Source organism: Neltuma alba, unplaced genomic scaffold, assembly GCF_004799145.2.
Source record: "Neltuma alba isolate B1F8T4 unplaced genomic scaffold, ASM479914v2 tig00013470_pilon, whole genome shotgun sequence".
Lineage (NCBI taxonomy): Eukaryota > Viridiplantae > Streptophyta > Magnoliopsida > Fabales > Fabaceae > Neltuma > Neltuma alba.
Window position 1 is genome coordinate 1 of NW_021637703.1, and position 22099 is coordinate 22099.

The 22099-nt window shown below is 33.8% G+C and overlaps 2 protein-coding genes across 2 annotated transcripts; one reads left to right on the forward strand and one right to left on the reverse strand.

Annotated features, from left to right (window-relative positions):
• Positions 1–7529: 7529 nt before the first annotated feature.
• Positions 7530–11991, reverse strand: LOC114737622 (UDP-N-acetylglucosamine transporter UGNT1-like). Its single transcript, XM_028925575.1, has 9 exons — positions 11876–11991; positions 10270–10346; positions 9879–10040; positions 9658–9791; positions 8974–9104; positions 8843–8887; positions 8641–8738; positions 7931–8038; positions 7530–7589 (listed from the first exon to the last, which is right to left on the reverse strand). Exons 1-9 carry the CDS (start codon positions 11973–11975, stop codon positions 7530–7532), a joined length of 915 nt encoding a protein of 304 aa, XP_028781408.1. The 5' UTR covers positions 11976–11991.
• A 9006-nt stretch (positions 11992–20997) lies between these two features.
• On the forward strand, positions 20998–21771 carry LOC114737607 (uncharacterized). Its single transcript, XM_028925560.1, has one exon. It carries the CDS (start codon positions 20998–21000, stop codon positions 21769–21771), a length of 774 nt encoding a protein of 257 aa, XP_028781393.1.
• Positions 21772–22099: the final 328 nt, after the last annotated feature.

The following is a 22099-nucleotide window of genomic DNA, read 5'->3' on the forward strand; positions in this document are numbered from 1 at the left end:
GTGAAATTTTTTTTGAAAATAAAAATCTTACAGTTGGACGAACTTTAATAACATTTTAAAAATATAAAATAAATAAACTTCGAATATGCCAAATATTTTTTGCTCACAATTAAATGGCAATTTTTTTTATCTGTTTTGGCCGCTTCATAATATAATAACTGCCATTTATTTATCAACTCAATAATGAACAATATTTTTATTTTCTTCCTTAATTCTTTTAATATTCTGCGTGTAACAGAGGCAACCTAAAAGTTTTTCTTCATATTCCTTTGAGCTTACAGCAGGCATACAAAATGGACCCAAGGAATCCAAGTGACTGGCCAACAACATTTAACTGAAAAAAGAAAACAAAGAAAAAATTAATAAATAAACGATAATGATGGTATAAAAAATAAGTAAACGATAATTATTAAAATGATTCTCACGTTTACCAAATCAAATGGAAGTCGTCCAAATACCAGCCAAACCCAATTGTAAAAAGATCCTAAAACTATAATCAGGAAAAGTTAAATTAAATCACATAATCATGAAAACAATGTGTGTGTGTGTGTGTTTGTGTGTAATCAACCATCCCTTTTATGCTAATGTAAAATTGTGCTCATAAATTGAAAAAAAAATACATAAAAACCACTCACTTCAATCCTAAATGTAAGAGTTAAATAACTCATTTATAGAAATTAAAAAAATTAGTTAGGTTTTAATTACTTGTAAAAATTATGTGTTAGTTTTCTTGAAGTATTTCTTTTAATCATATTATATATATAACTGAAAACTACTCCCTTGATGGAAAAATCCTTAATATGTGGATCAACAAAAAGAGGTTAAAAAAATATAAATTTAGTAAACAAATAAACTAAGGTCTTACATGTAGTGTTAATCCAAACTTATATATGGTAGGAGCCAATATAAATTATATATGGAGCATACTTCATACCACACGACACATCTATCATCTTCCATCTCTCTCCTTGGGATCCCATGTGTATCCACATTTATACATTTATGGCCTGTTTGGTTGGATTACAGGAATGAGGATTACATGTAATCTTGATGTAAAAATCTAATTTAATTTTTTGGTTAGGCTTTATAATGTAAACAAGATCACATGTTAGTATCCTGATTCCCTTAAAAGCCTGCATCCAAATTACATAGACAGACTTTATGAATCACGATTATATAATGATAAAAAAACATTATTACCCTTAAAAAAGTAAAACACTACTGGAGCACCACTGCCATCAAACTCCATCCCTAACCTCATTATCCACCCACTGATCGTCTTTTTCCTCCAGCCCCAACCTTTAGACACACCCACACTCCTTCTTCTTTTATTAAGTGAAAAAGGGATTTTATTGCAAATCAATCCAAAGTTTTCAACAAAGAAAACCGAGAGTGGTATACGTTGAGGAACTATGGTTGGTGGGTTTCAAATGCTGTATGAACTAGTAACCAAAAGGGTTCGAAAAGAATCGTGAGTGAAACTGGTTAGGGATGATAGATTTCCATTGCGATTAGGAAGAAGTACAGGATGCCGGAGGGAGGTTTTCCTCCTTTTTTGATAGACAAGGATGTTTTTGTCTTTTTAATTTTATCTGTAATTAAGTAAATATCAAAAAAATATTTTACTACCCCATTCCTAATATTGTACCAAACAAATTTTTGTAATCACACTATTACATTACATTTCATTCTTACCTATTACATTACATCACATTCCCTATTATTCAGTGAACCAAACAGGCCATTAGAGAATTCAGATTACATATCGAATATAAGATTAGAAGTACTTATTCACAAGCGTTTTCTTTTTTTAAATACTGGGGATTTAATTCAGCTTTGGCTTGATTTTGAACAAGAGTCTTTCAATCTTCAAATAAAATTTAGTAAGTGGGGCCAAAGTTTATCGATACCAAAATTGCCGAGGCCACCTAAACAATAGAGAACAAACTTGATGCTGCATGTCATAAACTAATGGTTTGTACATCATATATAGCAATCCGGATTCTCTACATTATTTATAAGATCGAGTGCAAAAAAGAGAACTATAGACAAAAAGGGTAAATAGGTAGATAACCAAATAAAATACTAAAGAAACTATCACAACTCAAAAATATTTAAAGAAACTAGTGAGGATCTAATGATTATACAGAATTTGAAAAATAAGTCATAGTATGCATAACTTAAAAAGAACGTGGTTTGTTAAAGTTTTGTTATTATATTTATATAGATTATAAACTTGATGGATAAAATAGAGTAAGGCATTATACTGAGCTTCAAATTGCCACAAATTGTCTGAGTAAGTGCTGAATTGAGAATTGTGTTTAAAAATACAAAGTAGTTTATTAAGAAAGCCAATAAACAAGACAGAAGCATCACAGCCTGCAGAAAAAGGGGGGGGTCCCAATTAAAAAAGAATACAAATTAAACTCTTTCTCATAACTATCAATTAGCACATACATAAATAACAGGAAGTGCCTGCACAGACATATATTTGCTGATCTCAACATGTAAAAACTAAATATCAGAAAACACAACTCTACTCAAAAAAAAAATATCAGAAAACACATTATGGTATAAGATAAACTTCTGGATGTCATATAAAGCAGATAGTTCTTTCTCAGTCTCATGAGATGATTTTATGAGAAAAGTTATTAGAGTGGTGTTAGATGGAATGATCATGAAAACTTAAATAAAGTGCCATCCATAGTAAAGTTCTTTTATTCACTTATTCGGAATAAGACAAGAATCCTATGTTCTGTTATTCTTAGCAGAAAACTGCATACAGAAGGATGCACCATAGTTTTCCAAATTTGTATGATTACCTAAAAACTTATAGATATTGTTAACAAATGCTCATAATGACAGTTTCAAACATGTAATTAATGAATGCTGCTAACTAGCCATAACATTTAGGCGCAAGATACAAGAAGTACCTAAAATCCATGGTCATACAAATAAGGAAGTTCAATGTTTTTGTTAAATCTCCTCTGATTGATGACCAGATCAATAAGATTGGTCCACAAATTATGCCTAAAAATAAAATAACGACTTAAGACAAGCGATGAAATCGAAGTTTCAACAAAACCTAAGAGACATAATCTTATCGTATTAAAGAAAGAAGACACTTAATCTTACCATTACGCCACATAAGACCGAAGGTATTAAGGCTGCTGGATTTGCCTATAAAAGTGGTTAATATAAAATAGGAAGTGAAGAATGACCAGTTTTTCATTATCATTTTGTTTGGTGGGGTTCATTGCTTTGCATAAGATTAGTGCTATTTCACACAACAATTGATTTGCGTTCACCTATTGTCCTGTTATTGGAAAAGTTATCTTTTATGCAAATTTAATTTCTTTACTCCTCACTATTTTTTCGTATTTTTATACAGTATCTATTTTCAATATTATCTTATTAAATTCAAGAATTATTGGAACCTAAACAGGACACATCTTTAAAAATATTTTTTTGTATTCTATTTATTTATTCTCATACCGTTGGTCATTTAAAAAAATCTCAAGGGTATTAAGTTTAATATAACACGTCCGGTCACATTAGGAGTCTCACGATTCACAAGTCATTAAAAAATAGAATAAAATATATTTGCAGCTCTCTATTTAACCTAAATTAAAAAGGGAAAAAGACAAAAAAATGACAAATTAACTTGGGAATGACCAGAACGTCCGCTGAATTTGCAAAATGCCATTTTGGTCACATGAGACCAAATTGGCATTATCATGTCAAATGAAAAAACCAAATTGCCTTTCATTTTATTTATTGTTTTTAAAATACCAAAGCGCACACTGACCGGCCGATCGCCGGAGCTCTGGCGGTGGCAGTCATCGGAGCTCCAGCGATCGGTCCGATAATTGGTCACTCGAGCTCCGGCGGTCATAAACAAATTTTTTGAAAATTTTTATAACTTCAGTATAATGGTTAACTACTTTTGTAATGCTATTAACAACTTCAGTATAACAATTAACAACAGGTTTTCTGAAAAATTCAACAAGCTCCGGCGGCCAGAAACAATTTTTTTAAATTTTTTTACAACTTTAGTATAACGTTTAACAACTTTTGTAACACTATTAACAATTTTAGTATAGCGGTTAACAACAGGTTTTTTCAAGAAATTCAACAATTAGTCGTTGGAGCTCTGGCGCCAGAAACAATTTTTTTTGAAAATTTTTACAATTTCAATATAACGGTTAACAACTTTTGTAACGCTATTAACAATTTCAGTACAGTAGTTAACAACAGGTTTTTCAGGAAATTTAAAAAGAAACAATTGTTTTGAAAACTTTTAACAACTTTAGTATAACGGTTAACAACTTTTGTAATGTTATCAACAACTTCAGTATAGCAGCTAACAACAAGTTTTCAAAAAATTCAAAAGTAATTTTTACATTTTTACAACTTCAGTAATGTCGTTAACAAGTTCTGTAACTCTATTAACAACTTTGATATAGCATTTAACAATAGGTTTTTTTAAAAATTCAAAAAAATGGCACTTTTTTTATAACTTTAATAACAACTGTTTTTTGAAAAAAAATTTACAACATTCAGTATAACGGTTAACAACTTTTGTAACTCTATTAACAACTTCGATATAGTAGTTAATAACAGATTTTTTCAAAAATTCAAAAAGTAACATTTTTTCAACTTCAGTAATACCGTTAACAAACTCAAAAATATGTTGTTAACTGATATACTGAATTGTTAATAGCGTTATAAAAGTTATTAACTATTATACTAAAGTTGTAAAATTTTTCAAAAAAAAAATGTTTCCAACCACTGTCGACCAATTTTTGAATTTTCTGAAAAACCTGTTGGTAACTGATATACTGAAATTGTTAATAACGTTATAAAAGTTATTAATTGTTATACTAAAGTTGCAAAAATTTTCAAAAAATTTGTTTTCAGCTGGCGGAGCTCGTTGAATTTTCCAAAAAACCTGTTGTTAATAGCTATACTGAAGTTGTAAAAATTTTTAAAAAAATTGTGTTTCCGGTTGGCGGAGCTTGTTGAATTTTTCAAAAACCTGTTGTTAATTGTTATACTGAAGTTGTTAATAGCGTTACAAAAGTAGTTAACCATTATATTGAAATTGTAAAAATTTTCAAAAAAAATTGTTTCTAACTGCCGGAGTTCAGGTGATCAATTATTGGCTAGTCGCCGGAGCTCTGGTGACTGCTACAAACAGCCGGAGCTTCGGTGACCATCTGGCCAGTAGGGACTTTGGTATTTTAAAAATAATAAATAAAATAAAGAGCAATTTAGTTTTTTTATTTGATATGATAATGCCAATTTGGTCTCATGTGACCAAAATGGCATTTTACAAATTCAGTAGATGTTCTGGTCATTCTCAAGTTAATTTGTCATTTTTTTGTCTTTTTCCCATTACAAAAACCTCTCTTCTATTTTGAAAATGTACATAAACTTCTAAAATTAAAATTTATATTACACAAACCTCTCTTATATGTTTGAGATTTCATTTCTATCTATTCAACCATTAATTGACCATTAAATTTAACTTTTAAATTTTTATTTTGATCAAAGTATCCCTTCCTAACATAAACATTTATATCTATAAAAAAAAAAAAAGTTTTGATGCCAGAAAAATAATTACAATACATGCATTTTCAAACTTTTTAATATGTTATAAAATTTATTAATTTTAATTGTATTATAAAATTATACAATTTTAATTCTTCATGCCATATTGAGACTTATTTAATTAGGTTTCTTTTATATAGCTAGAAAATATTTCAAATGCATATTTTTTTATCATATAATATAAATTATGTGAGTTTGGAACATTATATAAAACATTTTTAAACAAGAATTTTGTTGCAAAAATTTATAGCTCATTTGATCAATTGTATATTTATTTAAAGAATTAATCAATTTTTTATTCAATTTTTTTGTGGTTACATTAACTAAGTTACTTAATTTTCTATCCTAATAAAAACATTAAAAAAAATAGTATTTGTAAAAATAAAATTAAGGTAAAAGAATAAAAATCTTAAATTCTTCAAAATAGTTTTAGCTAAAATTTGGGGATTTAGCATTATGAAGGATAAGTTAGTAAGTAAAAAGTACTTTCGTATAAATTTTAACTTAAAAGAATCTTTTTAGAATATTCTTAATGAAGTTAACAGTTTAGACTTAAGTGTATGTTTTCAAGATATAGAGGATATCCGTGTAATTAGGACAAAATGCAAAGAAGGCTAAAGTATTTTACTCTGAAAAATACATGCCATTTTAGTTTCTTTAATATATATTTTTAAATTTTATTATTATTTGAAAATAATTTTATATAAATATATTTGTATCGACAGACTATTTTTATTTATTTATTTTTAATTTCATTTCGTCCTGCCAGTCGAAATTAAGGTTTGCGAAGGTTTCAGCTTCGAAACTCAAGAAAAATAATTATTGAAGTGTTAATTTACGAGATTGTGCAAAGAAATAATTTCATTCATGATTAATTATTTATGATTTGTTGAGATAGGATAACTTATTTGCGTAGTGAAACTTTTTTTAAAAAATAAAAATCTTACAGTTGGAATATCTTTAATAACATTTTAAATATGCTGGCCAAAAAAATAACATTTTAAATATATAAAATAAGTAAACTTCGAACATGCCAAATAATTTTTTCTCACAATTAAACGCCATTTATTTTATTTCTTTTGCCGCTTCATAATATAATATCTGCCATTTATTTTATCAGCTCAATGAACAATATTTTATTTTCTTCCTTAATTCTTTTAATATTCTGTGTGTAACAGAGGCAGCAGCCTGGAACGTTGTCTTCATATTCCTCTTGAGTTTACAACAGGCGTACAAAATGGATCCAAGGAATCCAAGTGATTGGCCAACAACATTTAACTGCAAAAACACAAGGAAAAAATTAATAAATAAACGATAATGATGGTATTAATAATAAATAAACGATAATAATTAAAAAGAAGCAATATCAAATAATTCTCATGTTTACCAAATCAAATGGAAGTCCTCCAAATATGAGCCAGCCAAACCCAATTGTAAAAGATCCTAAAAATTATAATCAGGAAACAGTTATATATACAAGGAAACCCACCATCCCTTTTACGCTAATGTAAAATTGTGCCCATAAATTGAAAAAAAAATACATAAATTATGTGCTGGTTATTTATACTGAAAATTATTCCCCTCGTGAAAAAATCCTTTAACATGAGAATCTATGAAGAGAGGTTGGAAAAAAATTATAAATTTGATAAACAAAATGAGTTAAGGTGTTGCATGTAGTATACTTCATACACACGAATCTATCATCTTCCATCTGTGTGTGCGTGTGTTTTTTTTTGGGGGGGGGGGGTTCTCATGTATTCACATTTATGCATTCAGAGAATTTAGATTACAAACTAAAGGCTAGTAATTTCGATCCAATATTAGATTAGAAGTACTTATTCACAAGAGGTTTTTTTTTTAAAAAAAAAATATTGGGGAATTAATTCAGCTTTGGCTTGATTTTAAACAAGAGCCTTTCAATCTTCAAGTAAAATTAAGAGAGGCCAAAGCTTATTGATACCAAGTGCTGAGGCCAGCTAAACAATAGAGAACAAAATTGATGCTACATGTCATGAACTATAATGGTTTGTATATCAATATTATAGCAATCCGGATTCTCTACATCTATAAAATTGATTGCAAACAGCAGAACTAGAGACAAAAGGGTACACAGATAGAGAACCAGATAAAATGCCAAAGAAACTATCACAACTCAAAATATCTAAAGAAACTAGTGAGGATATGGTGATTCTATAGGTTTGAAAAATGAGTCGTACCACTTATAGCTTAAAAAGAGCGTGGTTTGTTAAAGTTTTTATGTTATATTTATATAGATTATAAACTTGGCGGATAAAAAAGAGAAAGGCATTATACTGACCTTCAAATTGCCACAAATTGTCTGAGTAAGTGCTGAATTGAGAGTTGTATTTAAAAATACAAAGTAGTTTATTAAGAAAGCCAATAAACAAGAAAGAAGCATCACAGCCTGCAAAAGAAAGAAAAAAAATCCAAATTAAAAAAAAAAAAACAAATTAAACTCTTTCTCATAACTATCAATTAGCGGATATATGAATAACAGGAAGTGCTTTCACAGACATATATTTGCTGATCTCAACATGTAAGAACCAAATATCAGAAAACACATTATGGTATAAGATAAGCTTCTGAATATCATATATAAAGCAGATAGTTTTTTCTCAATCTCATGAGGTGATTTTATGAGAAAAGTTATTAGAGGGGTTTTAGATGGAATGATCATGAAATAAAGAAAGTTCCATCCATAAGAAAGCTCTTATATTCACTTATTCAGAATTAGAAAAGAATTCTACGTAGTCTGCTTCACTTCTGCATTACTGAAATGGTCAAATATGATATGTGTATTTGTTCAGGGATAAAAGGGTCAACTATCAATGAAAGGTTAGCAGAAAACTACATAGAAGGATGCACCACACATTTCCAGCCAAATTTGTATGCTACCTAAAAACTTATAGATATTGTTAATAAATGCTCATAATGACAGTGTCAAATATGTAATTAATGAATGCTGCTAACTAGCCATGAAATTTAGGCGCAAGATACAAGAAGTACCTGAAATCCATGGTCATAAAAATAAGGGAAGTTCAATGTTTTTGTTAAATCTCCTCTGATTGATGACCAGATCAATAAGATTGGTCCACAAATTATGCCTAAAATAAAATAACGACTTGAGACAAGTGATGAAATCAAAGTTTCAACAAACCTGAAGAGACATAATCTTATCATATCAAAGAAAGAAGACACTTAATCTTACCATTACACCACATAAGACCGAAGGTATTAAGGCCACTGGATTTACCTATAAAAGTGGTTAATACATGGTAGTTTAGTACTTAGATTCAACCAATTAATGGGCCAGAGAAACAGAAAAATTGAACCTCTTACCAATACGAGCAATAGAAGAAAGGTATACTGCTGTACATATGTTTGCTAGGAAAACAATTGAATAGGAATAAGCATCAAATGCCAAGTCCCGAGCTCCAGCGATGAATGCACCGGCTATAATTACCCCTACACTGGTAAATTATTTGGATTTGTCAAGCAGCGAGTTGGTTATACCAAAAAAGCTTCATTTGCAAATTTACATTATTAAAATTTGACAGATGTTTGCTAGAGACCACCTACTGAGGCATAATAAGAAAAAATCTATCATAAAGATATAAAAGATGAGTAGGTAATGATATTATGGCTTTCTCATGTGTAATAATTCAAAAAACCAACATAAAAAGGTTCTGAAGATTCCATCATGCTTGTGGAATGTTTTTAAAATAATAAACCCATGACTCCAACCATTGACAACCCTTATTGTAATTAATTTCATTCCATGATAAGTTATGGCCATATAAAGCTCTGCTTATAACAATTTCTAGCTCTGAATTATTCATTGGTTGGTTGTGTGTATTTGTAGTGTGATCCTATACTGTAGCATGTTCATTAAGAAACTCAAACTTCACAAATGGAAGCATAAATAAATCAAAAGGACCATGCAAATTACAATCTTCTCATTCTGTAATAATCATCATCGGTTCATGTACGAATATTAAATGAAACGGAATGTGCTCGCTATACCTGCAAATAACAAAACGTGAATGTGTCTGGCCAGTAAGAAAATACTCCACAATCATTGTAAAGGCCACAGTAGTTCGCCTCAGCGTGGTGTACATTGGAACATTTATGCCACGCACAGATTCCATGGTCACTATCTTTCAAAATAAAGGGAGATAAGGTTAGAGAAATTGGTTATTTTTTCCTGTCATCCAAGAACATCTGAAAACGTTATAAATGCTAACCATGTATAGCAAATATGTCAGCCCAAGAGGAAGTGTTTGAGCTAATGTCTTTAAGGACACAATAGTTGCTGGGTTGTTAGAACTGCTCTGTAGCTCACTTTCTGTGAAAGAAATTAACTTCCAGTATCTCATCACATAGAGAATCAAACATGAGCAAACCAACTGAAGCAAACACAAGACACAAATTCAGTGTCAATGAGAGGAAAATGAATCATTGACAATAAATAATTATAATAGTCAGAGACAAGAAGGAAGGCAGAGAGAATGATACTAGCAGATGGATAGAATTTAATCACAATAAAATCCAAAATGATAAGTTAAGAGCTACGGAATGGCAATTAGAGAAGCAATCGAACAAAATTGAACCCCAAACCATCTTCGAAAAATGTACCTGCAAAAGCGTGATGACAGTGGCACTTGGAAAACTGTAAGAAGAGAGGGCCGCTTTGTTGAACATGACCAACAGAACTGCATAATCAACAGATTTCATCATGAGAATAGATGTAATGAGCATGTGTCTACAATGCTTACTCATCCATTGAAATATTTTAAACTATAGACAAAAAATTCACACAGAGCAAAATTAAAAAAAATAATGACAAATAGTTTTCGAGTATTGCATCATATAAAATAGCCAATGACCCCAGAAAGAAAGATACAACACTGTGGAGTGAAGACCATCAGTGCAGAGTTTAATGGAAGTAAGTGACCAGAAAAGGCAAGTAACTTTTCCTCATTAAAACCTGGCATTTAATCCAATAATTTAAGATCTTATAGTCTTATCATGGAAAATGAACTTGTTAGGGTTACTTGTAGTTTCAATCTCAAGAATACGGCAACATGTATCCTGACCATGGTGAATGGAAATTGAATATATAGAGTATAGAACAAGAAACAGATATGTCCTGACTATGATGATTTTTAAGAATCTCGGCTGCCATATAATTTAAATCACCCCTTGTTCTTTACATGTTTATTGCATGCTTGAAAAGGGAATTACAAGCACGTCCTTCTTCATTTCTTTTTTTACTTTGTTGACTTTATGATCGAATGGGAACCACTATTTAGTGGTCCAAGCTATATACAGCAGAGAATGTGATATAAAATCCTATAGGGTCAGGATTCAACCATGAGGCAAAGCAGAATTGTAGGTATCCCTTAGATATAACCTCAAGAAGACGACAACCATGAAAATCATAATTGAGGTAGGTTCTGATTGAGAACTCTCCAATTGAACCACTTTTCAGTATAGTTGATGGTGCCCATGTTTTGAATTCGTGAAGTCGACACTTGCAGTTAGTGGACCACCTATAACTATACGGGTGGGATACTGACTTTGGTACTCAGACGATTAAAGCAGACAACCTGGACACTGTTTATTGTAATCATAAGTGGCAAAAGTGGCCTCCTTAAAGCTACTCATTTATCGAAATTCTCAATGTTTTCACATTATATTTTGATTTTAAAGTAACTTAAAACTTCACACTACTCTGTGCAAACCCATGCATTAAGAAAACATTGAACATAACAAGCAAGCCTATCACAGTCGAAATTAATGGGTTTTCTCTGAATAAACTAAAGCTACCTCCTCGCAGACAATTCTCTTCCCTTTTCAGTTTCTTTAGAGTAGAACAAATCACACGCATAATTAATAATAATTCTCAATTTATCATCAGTACTGAAACCAAAGCAGAAATATCTTGAATTCGAATTCCCCAATCGTATTCATTTCCCGCCGCGCGAAAAATCAAATACCCACATTATAAACCAATTTCAAGAAGGAAACAAACAGGAAGGAGTATTAAACCAAAGCACACAATTAAACCCAACAAACAGCACAAGCTCAAGCTCACAGCGTAAATGATAAGACAATGACAAGAGATAACTCGAAACAAAAAGAAAAAGCCAAGGAAGAGCAAAACGACGGCGACGAAAAAGGTGAAAAAGAAGATGGTGGTGGTCGTGGTGGCGGAGGAGGAGGAAGAGAAGAAACCAACCGGCAGAGGCCATGTAAGAGAGAGCAGCGTAGAGTCCTCTGGTGGTCATACGAGAGGGTTTATGAGAGACAGGAAGCATCTGATTCTTGAGAGACTCCATTGATAACAGCAAGCTCAGTGCTGTGGTGAGCAAAATAGAAGGAATTGATCAGGGAAGCAGAGAAGGGCACTATTTTATAGCAGTTGGGTGAGGCGAGGAGAGAGAGAAGAGAGAGGGAATGTTTTTAGTGGAACAGCCTTAAAAGGCATTAATAGGAGACACGTGTCAAACCCTGTAAAGGGAAGGTACATCACTTGCACGATCTCATTTCAGATATTCTTCGTTCACCTGAAATCATAATGGATCCTCATCTTTATTCTTTCTAATTTATAAATAGGAAAAATTGTAAAAAGAGACCTTAGAATTACAAAAATACAGATAGGGACTTTTGACAACTTCATTTTAAGTTTTGACAAGAATAATATGCCCTGGAGTTGTCAAAACCCAAAGTGAAGTTATCAAGGATCCCTATCTGCGTTTTTGCAATTCCAAGGTCTTTTTTTGCAATTTCTCCTTATAAATATGAATAATAATATAAATCTTGAATTATTATTTAGTACTATGTACCATTCAAGTTTATTTTATATATAAGTAAAATTTAAAAAAAAGTAGTTAAAAAGATGAAATAAATTTTATCAATAATTTTCTAAGTATATATGATTTGGTGCACTGCCCAGAGTTCTTTTTTCCTCCCTAAACATTGCTCAAAGTTTTAGGTGAGTTGAATTGTGATGATTAATAAATAGGGTTAAATATGCCCAACAGTGCTTGAATTTGACATAATCAGATAACAACATAAAAAAGTTAGGGCTAATTATGGATTAGATTTATATTGTAATTGATTAGCATAGATAGTGATCTACATATGTAAAGATATATTGTTGATGATGGGTAGGGCATGCATCACATTGTTTAGGGATTAAGAAGAAGAGGGAGGATTTCAGTTTAGAGACCAATTTTGAGAGAAAGACATAGGACGACCATCGAAATATAGGAATCTTAAAATGGTTCTTTAAAATGACTTGAAGGAAAATTTTGGAATTATAATAAAAAAAATTTTTTTGGGTGAAATAACCAAATCACTCTCATTGAAATTAGTTGTTGTTATTATTATTATTATTTTTTTGGTGACTGAGTCGACATCTCTCCTAAAGGGTTTCAAACCTTTGTTCGCTACGTTATAAGAAATTAACACTTTTTGTTAGATTCAACCTCTATTTGGTAGTTGTTATTGCTTTAGTTATTTTTTTTTATATGAGAAATTAAAGTCCTGATTTGTTAAAAGTGTTATTGACATCGATCAAGAAATTTTTGTAGAATCAATTGTAGCCAGTTAGTTGCTATTGTCATTTAGTAAGTTTAAATTGTTACTCATTAAAAGTGTTGTTATCATTTTACTTCTTTCGTTTTTCATAGTGATTAAACCATTTTGAAATCATGAACTGAGATTTACAAATTTTGAGGTATTTTCGTGTCTCACCCTTAATCTTTTTTTCAAAAGCTGATTTTTGTAGGATCAAGGTTCTTTATTGAACCAAAAAAAAAAAACAAAGCAAAACAAAAAGTGTCATGACCAAAATGGCCAAAAGCAGTTTTGGAAGAAAAACAAAGAAAATGCCCTCTTTCTTGCATGCTATCATTGTCCTTGTGGCAAGCCACCAGGAGTGAAAATAGGCTAGCAATCTGTCAGCGCTTATGACCTGGCCTACATTTGGCCTGACTTGGCTTAATCTGTTTCAAAATAGAAATAGGCACAGATCTTTTTGAAAACTTGTTTAGCTTAATAGGTAAGGCCTAATTTTTCTTAAGAAACTTATTAAGCCTATTAGGTTTAGCCTAACCTATTTACGTGTCTTAATTTAATTTTAATTTTATATTTATATATAGTCTTATTTCAAATTTTAACTTATAATTATGACTTTTTTTGAATAAAATTAATTAAAATTAAGATTTAAAATAGGGAAAAAGACAGAAAACTGCTAACTTAACTTCAGAATGACCAGAACATGCGCTGAATTTGCAAAATGCCATTTTGGTCACATGAGACCAAATTGGCATTATCATGTCAAATGAAAAGACCAAATTGCCCTTCCTTTTAAATATTGTTTTTAAAGTATTACAGCCCCATTGGTCGGCCAGTCACCGGAGCTCCAGCAACGGCAGTCACCGAAGCTCCGGTGACCGGCCGATAATTGGTCACCGGAGCTCCGTCAGTTAGAAATTTTTTTTAAAAATTTTTTACAGCTTCAGTATAACGGTTAACAATTTTTATGACGCTATTAATAATTTCAGTATAACAATTAACAACAGGTTTTCTGGAAAATTCAACAAGCTCCGGCAGTTGGAAATAATTTTTTTGAAAATTTGAACACTTCAGTATAACAGTTAACAACTTTTGTAATGCTACTAACAACTTCAGTATAGCGGTTAACAATAGGTTTTTGGGAAAATTCAATAATTGGATGCTGGAGCTCCGGAGGTCAGAAACAATTTTCTTGAAAATTTTTACAACTTCGGTATAACGGTTAACAACTTTTGTAATGCTATTAACAACTTCAGTATAGCAGTTAAAAACAGGTTTTCTGGAAAATTCAACAAGTTCCGGTGGGTGGAAATAATTTTTTTGAAAATGTTTACAACTTCAGTATAACAGTTAACAACTTTTATAATGTTATTAACAATTTCAGTATAGCAGTTAACAACAGATTTTTCGAAAAATTCAAAAAATAACATTTTTACAACTTCAGTAATGCCGTTAACAAACTCAAAAACTTGTTGTTAACTGTTATGTCAAAGTTGTTAATAGAGATACAAAAGTTGTTGACCATTATACTGAAGTTGTAAAAATTTTCAAAAAAAGTAGTTGTTAAAGTTATAAAAATATCATTTGTTTTCGAATTTTTAAGAAAACCTGTTGTTAAACGCTATACTAAAGTTGTTGATAGAGTTACAGAACTTGTTAACGACATTATTGAAATTGTAAAAATACTACTTTTTAAATTTTTTGAAAAACTTATTGTTAACTACTATATTGAAGTTGTCAATAACATTACAAAAATTGTTAACTATTATACTGAAGTTATAAAAATTTTCAAAAAAAATTGTTTCCAGTCACCGGAGCTCTGGCAACCAATTGTTGAATTTTTCGAAAAACCTGTTGTTAACCGCTATATTGAAGTTATTAATAGTGTTACAAAAGTTGTTAACCGTTATACTGAAGTTGTAAAAATTTTCAAAAAAATTGTTTCTGGCCACCGGAGCTCCGACGACCAATTGTTGAATTTTCCCAAAAACTTGTTGTTAACCGCTATACTAAAGTTGTTAATAGAGTTACAAAAGTTGTTAACCGCTATACTGAAATTGTAAAAATTTTCAAAAAAATTGTTTTCGGCCTTCGAAGGTCCGGCAACCAATTGTTGAATTTCTCCAAAAACCTGTCGTTAACCGCTATACTGAAGTTGTTAATAGCATTACAAAAGTTGTTAACTGTTATACTGAAATTATAAAAATTTTCAAAAAAATGCCGGAGCTCTGGAGACCAATTGCTGAATTTCTCAAAAAACCTATTGTTAACCGCTATACTAAAGTACAAAAGTTGTTGACCGTTATATTGAAGTTGTAAAAATTTTCAAAAAAATTATTTCTGGCCACCGGAACTTATTGAATTTCCCAGAAAACCTGTTGTTAACTGCTATACTGAAGTTGTTAATAGCATTACAAAAATTGTTAACCGTTATACTGAAATTGTGAAAATTTTTAAGAAAATTGTTTCCGGCCACTGGAGCTCTGGCGTCCAATTATTGAATTTTTCCAAAAACTTGTTATTAATTGCTATACTGAAGTTGTTAATAGCATTACAAAAGTTGTTAACTGTTATACTGAAGTTTTAAAAATTTTCAAAAAGTTTATTTCTGGCCGCCAGAGCTTGTTGAATTTTCTAGAAAACCTATTGTTAACTATTATACTGAAGTTTTTAATAGCGCCACAAAAGTTGTTAACCATTATACTAAAGTTGTAAAAATTTTCAAAAAAAAAAATTCTGACCGACGGAGCTCCGGTGACCAATTGTCGGTCGGTCACCAGAGCTCCGACGACTGCCATTGCCGGAGCTTCGACAACTGGTTGGCTAGTGGGGCTGTGATAGTTTAAAAACAATATTTAAAAGGAAGGGCAATTTGGTCTTTTTATTTGACATGATAATACCAATTTGGTCTCATGTGACCTAAATGGCATTTTGCAAATTCAGTGGACGTTCTGGTTATTCTGAAGTTAAGTTAACATTTTTCTGTCTTTTTCCCTTTAAAATAATACTTATGACATTAAATTTTAAATTAAAAACAATATTACAAAATTATTATTATATGTATATTTTTCTTTTGTATTAGTTCATGTATTTTTAACCATGTGTTGGTCAAAAATGTATATTTTAAAAATTTTAAAATTACAAATTTTTTTAACAAGTTCAAATCAAGTCAGGCTTAGATTTAAAAAAAAGAAAAAGCATATGACAGGCCAGCTTGTCACCAAACTGCCTGTAAAGAATAAAGTCTAACTTGACTTATTTTCACATTTACAAAAAACAGTGGCGGTGTCATCACCGCAAATTTCTAGTGATGGGGGCCATCGTCATTAGTCATATTTCCAGTAACTAAAGGTTGGAAATTTTTTTTCCAAATATTTAAAAATCAAACAAGTAAAATTTGGGGGAAAACCGGAAAAACAACTTTGAAATGGAAATCATGTCGTTCACTGAATTTGCATAACCTCAGTTAGAGCCAAAATGGGAGTTTAATATTTTCCCCTTTTCTTTTGCCAATGTTAATATTTTCCCTTTGTTTATATAGAAGGTGAAATTATATTTTGTATTAAGTACAAGAGAATCATGCAATGCAAGCTGCATGGATTTTAAAATTAATTGTACCATTCATAAATTATATTATGATTTATAAATATAGTATAGCTTCATACAAATTTTATACATTAATTACAATTACAATTCTATGTCATCCACTTCTACTATACTCTCTTTCCATATTATTATGCTTTTATGGACACATTCTTTTATCAGACGTACTCCTTTTATTCATTAAATTAACTTTTATTTTTATTTCATGTTTAAGTTAATTAATATGAGTCCTGGATATTGCTTCTCCGGTCCTTAATATATGACCCAATTGTTGAGATGGTTTTGGTCTTAAATATAAGACCCATTTCTCATATTTATTAATTTTCTCTAAATTACCCCTATGGATATTCCCTCGACTATAATCAAGTAGAAGAAAAAGAGAGGGTATTAAGAAAGATGATTATGATATTTTAGGAAAAATGGGTCACATTTCTTATAATTAACTAACTTACCTAATTTTCTTAATCTAATCAAATTAGTTAAATGGGTCTTATATTAAGAACTGAAGGAGTATATTGAATCTGAGAAATGAATGATAATTGTAACATCCTAAGTTTTTATCGGGTTTAATAGCCTCTTTTGGGTTGATTTTGAGGATAGATTAGTGATTTAATCTTGATCTTGGTGTTTAGGTTGGATTTGAGGTTGGTTGGAGGAATAGGTGAACGTACCCCTCTCAGGGTATGTTCGCCGCGGCGAACCGGGGGTTTCAGAGGGGAGTGTCTTCTCGGGAAGGTTTGGCCGCGGCGAAGTCTTGGGGACGCCGCGGCGAAGTTGTTTTGGTGAGCGAGGCTTCCCTTTCGGGAAGGTTTCGCCGCGGCGAAGGTAAGGGCACGCCGCGGCGAAGTTCTTCTGGGCGAGTGAGAGTTTCCTCTCAGGAAGCTTTCGCCGCGGCGAAGTTTGGAGTTCGCCGCGGCGAAGTCGGTTTTTTCAGGCGAGTAATCCCTCTCGGGATTAGTTCGCCGCGGCGAAGATGGAGTTCGCCGCGGCGAAAGGTCGCGATTCTATATAATCGCTGGAGGGTTCAGATGTGCGAAAATTGGAAAATCTGAAGGAGGAGAGAGAAGCTCTGCTAGGGTTTCATGGAGGAGGCTTGAGAAAGGCATTTCTAAGGATCCATTACCTCAAGTAAGTGATTTTAACCTCTAATCTTCTTTCTTTCTTGGAATTTCTTGGAAATTTCTGAGGATTTTTGGTGAAACCCTAGATTTTCTAAGTTGTGATTGAACTGAGGTTTTTGACCGATTGTTTTGGGTTTAATTGATTGCATTGGGTTAGTTTAAGTATTTAATCGGTGTAGTTTCCTTGGATTTAAAGAATCTTGAATTTTGGAGTTAGGGTTTATGGAATTGGATGATTTGGGATTGAGGATGATAATGTAGAGATTGATTTGAGTTTTGTGAATTGGGTTATGTTAAGGAGGGTTAAATTGGATGTTTAATCGGTTTAGATTTGTTGTTGGAACCTTAATTGCTCAAATGAGATGTTGGAGGTTGAATTCCTATAGTGGGTCCTTGAGGTTTGAACTCTAATTGATGCTTGGAAGGAGACTTGATGTTTTAATGGACTTTGAGGACTTTGGAGTGTTGTTGATAGTTATACCCCTTGAGTTGGGTAGAGTTTTGATGGGAGATAGGAATTTTGTGTCCCCAAGTGTTGTTTTGGCCACATTATTAGTTTGAAAGCTAATATATGTTGGTTGTGTGTTTGTGTGCTTGTGTAGACCGGTTGTGAGTCTTGGTGGTGCGCGGGGCCACTTTGTTGATTGTTATTCCTTGCTCAGGCGAGAGGTAACCACTTTCCAATCCTTAGTACTTGCTTCTGTGGTATTGTGAGTAGATTTGTGTTTTGTGCTCCAATTAGTAATTGTGTTCGAACTATATGTTGTATATAAAAATGGAAAACCGTCTTGTGGGGTTTGGACTTATGATGAATGAAATTGTGGAATTGTGAAAGATATGCCACTGAATGGGGTTAATTGTGAAATGATTATTACTTTTGATTATGATTTGAGCATGATGCATTAATTGGGAATTTGGTGAGATTTTTGTCTGTTACTACCACGTGGTAAGGCCTCCATTAATGCATGATGGTTGGCTCTTTACGTCCCCCATAGTGAGGGATAGGCCTTCGGGCTCATTACGTCCCCCAGAGTGAGGGATAGGCCTTTATGGCTCCTTACGTCCCCCATAGTGAGGGATAGGCCGGGTTCGGCTCCTGAAAATCCCCCAAAGTGAGGGATTTGGTTGATGGGATTGCATCATTTCACTTGCATAAATTGTTGTGGCTATCATTATGTATTATTTGTGAACTGCCCCACTTGACACCTCACGAGCACCTATTTAGTAGTACCTAGTATTGGAAAGGTTGGTTACTGGGACTTTGTCTCACCCCGTGGTTTACAATGTTTTCAGGAGAAGGTTCTAGGCGAGCACCTTCGGGAAGAGACGCAGAGGCTTGAGCTGGGTTAGCTTTAGGCCTCTAGCATTTGTATATGTATGAGTAGTAGTTATATTGCCACATTTAGGACCGCTTTTTGGTATCTTTGATTTCCCGGCCTTGTTGTAAACTGAATAGAATGTATCTCCCTATTTTGGTTGGCCGGAGGCCATTGCTATTGCTTTATGGAATATGTTTTACTTGGTGGAAAACTATTTTGATGGGCTGATTTTGATGTATGTGTTACCCGGGCCGGAGGCTCGGAGGCCCAGTGAATATGAATGGATTATTTTAGTTGCATGCAACGTCTATCGGGTTGACCCGAGTTTGAAAGTCAATTTCTAAAAATATGAAATTTCCTTCTACTATGGTAGCTCGTATTAACAAATTTCCTTTTCTACCATAGTAGAGGTTTTGTGATGGGTTAAAATGTTTGAGGTAGAGGGTTTTTACAAATTGGTATTCAGAGCCGGTTTGTTTCTTTGAAATTGTTTCTTTTCCTAGTGGCAATATACATACTTCATACATACCTTCCCTGTTTGTTTTGTGTTTCCTTTCTTTCTTTACTAATGAGGGTTTCCATCCTTAGTTGGGGAGAGGAAGGATGGTACGGACACGTCAAACAGATCCAACCGGTAATGGACCGCCTCAAGAGAATGAGGCTTTCTGAGACAAATGAGGGAGATGATGACGGCGGTGGTGGATGAAAGGTTGAGAAGTTTGAAGAAGACTTCACGAGGAAGCACCAAGAGTCGGTCAATCAAGAGGACCGAGAGAATGAGGTGACTATAGAAGCACGAGGAGTAGGAGAAAGAGGGGCTAGGAGTGGTGATCGAGCTGGAGATTTACCTCAGAGGGAGGAGTATCAAGCTGATAGCCAGGGAGGAGGCACTTCAGAGGGAGTGATTTACCCTCCGCTGCTGAATGATCACCAAAGTATGGAGGAGGTGCATCGTCATGATCCTCCCCAGTTCAAAGGAAGTTTGGAACCATCAGATGCAGAAAAATGGATTGAGCGGATGGAGACAATCTTTACTGCTGTTCCTTGTCTTTCCCCGCTCAAGGTACAAGTGGCGGTCACCTATCTTGTAGAGCAAGCAAGACATTGGTGGGACAGTGCGAGACCCTCTGATATATCTCAGCTGGACTGGGATACTTTCAAGCGGATGTTTTATGATCACTTCTTTCCAAAGGAGTTGCGAATGGAAAAGCAATTCCTATTCTATTCTCTGAAGCAGGGCGAGATGCATGAGGACCAATTTATCACAAGGTTTATAGATTTGGCAAAGTATGTGCCGAGGCAGACGGAAGATCATTCACTCTGGTTAGCTCAACAATTGATGAACCGTGCAAGGCCGGAGTTGAAACAGCAGTTGGCCTTGTTAGAGGTCAAGACCTTTGAGGAGATGTGTGTGAAGCTGCGGGTTGCGGCTAGAAGGACAAGAGAGGTGTAGAGGCAAGGAGGGCCGAGAATCAAGCTAGAGCAGCCCGTTATCCTGGTCCTACAGGAGGAGTGGGGAAGAGGAGTCAATACAGCTCTGGGAGCTCGAGTAGCTCAGGGAGAAATAGGAATCAAGGGCAGAATCAGAGGGTGAATGCTCAGAGGGGCTTTATGCAAAGGCGCCAGAATCCAAACAATCAGACTGGCGGGGGACAGGGCTCCCGTCGAGATTCTTCAGTGACCACCCCGAGTGTTACTGGACCGTGCCCCAGATGCGGGGGTAGGCATGCGGGGCAATGCTGGGAGTGCTTTCGATGCCACCGGTGGGGACATATTGCCAGGAACTGTCCAGAGAGTCAGCCGACACCTCCAGCTGGTCGTTCTACCGTTCCAGGACGTGTAATGCGATGACAAATGAGGAGGCTTCTGCATCTCCGAACTTGATTCGAGGTAACATTCTACTTGAGGGACATGTTATTTCTGCTTTGTTTGACTCGGGTGCTACGCACTCCTTTATTTCTGTGGACTGTGCTCAGAAGTTGAGCTTGCCTGTGGTTGAGCTACCTTATGACTTAAGAGTGTCTACTCCTGCTGGAGTCACTGTTGTAACTGGAAGAGCGTGTCTAGAGCTTGCACTTCAGTTTGAGAATCGAGATTCTACAATAGATTTGTTTTGTCTACCTCTGAAAGGTATTGACGTGATTATTGGCATGAATTGGTTGATGGCCAATGGAGCAATCCTTGATTGTAAAAGGAGGTTGGTGACAATTCCGGTAGGTGCTTTATGTGCTGAGTTGTCAAGTGGTCCGGTTTTGTTGTCAGCTGCTCAAGTAGAGAAGGCGGTGAGGAAAGGGTGCCAGGCCTTCATTGTCTTCTTTTCGATTAGTGAGGATGAGGCAGGAGGAATTGAGCAGATAGCTGTGGTGAGGGACTACCCGAAGTGTTTTCAGACGAGGTTGCAGGACTACCTCCAGAGCGAGAAGTGGAGTTCTCCATCGAGTTGGTTCCGGGAACCACCCCAATCTCCAAGGCTCCCTATAGAATGTCTCCTTCAGAATTGGTTGAGTTGAAAAAGCAACTAGAAGAATTGCTAGAAAAGGGACTTATCCGACCAAGTGTGTCACCGTGGGGATCGCCGGTTTTGTTTGTGAGGAAGAAAGATGGTAGCTTGAGGTTGTGTATCGACTACCGACAATTGAACAAGGTCACAATCAAGAACAAGTACCCGTTGCCTAGAATTGATGACCTATTGGACCAATTAGTCGGAGCATCAGTTTTCTCTAAGATTGATCTGAGATCAGGATACCATCAGTTGAGGGTACGAGCAGAGGACATTTCGAAAACAGCTTTCGAACTCGTTATGGACATTATGAGTTTTTGGTGATGCCTTTTGGACTG

What these genes read in the sequence shown, in the direction of transcription:
- LOC114737607 (XM_028925560.1), top strand. Translation starts at nt 20,998, where the DNA reads ATGCTGGGAGTGCTTTCGATGCCACCGGTGGGGACATATTGCCAGGAA.
- LOC114737622 (XM_028925575.1), bottom strand. Translation starts at nt 11,975, where the DNA reads ATGGAGTCTCTCAAGAATCAGATGCTTCCTGTCTCTCATAAACCCTCT. An exon ending in CTGTCATCACGCTTTTGCAG is followed by an intron (nt 10,041 to 10,269) that starts GTACATTTTTCG and finishes TGTTTGCTTCAG; the next exon opens with TTGGTTTGCTCATGTTTGAT. An exon ending in TGACATATTTGCTATACATG is followed by an intron (nt 9,792 to 9,878) that starts GTTAGCATTTAT and finishes TTATTTTGAAAG; the next exon opens with ATAGTGACCATGGAATCTGT.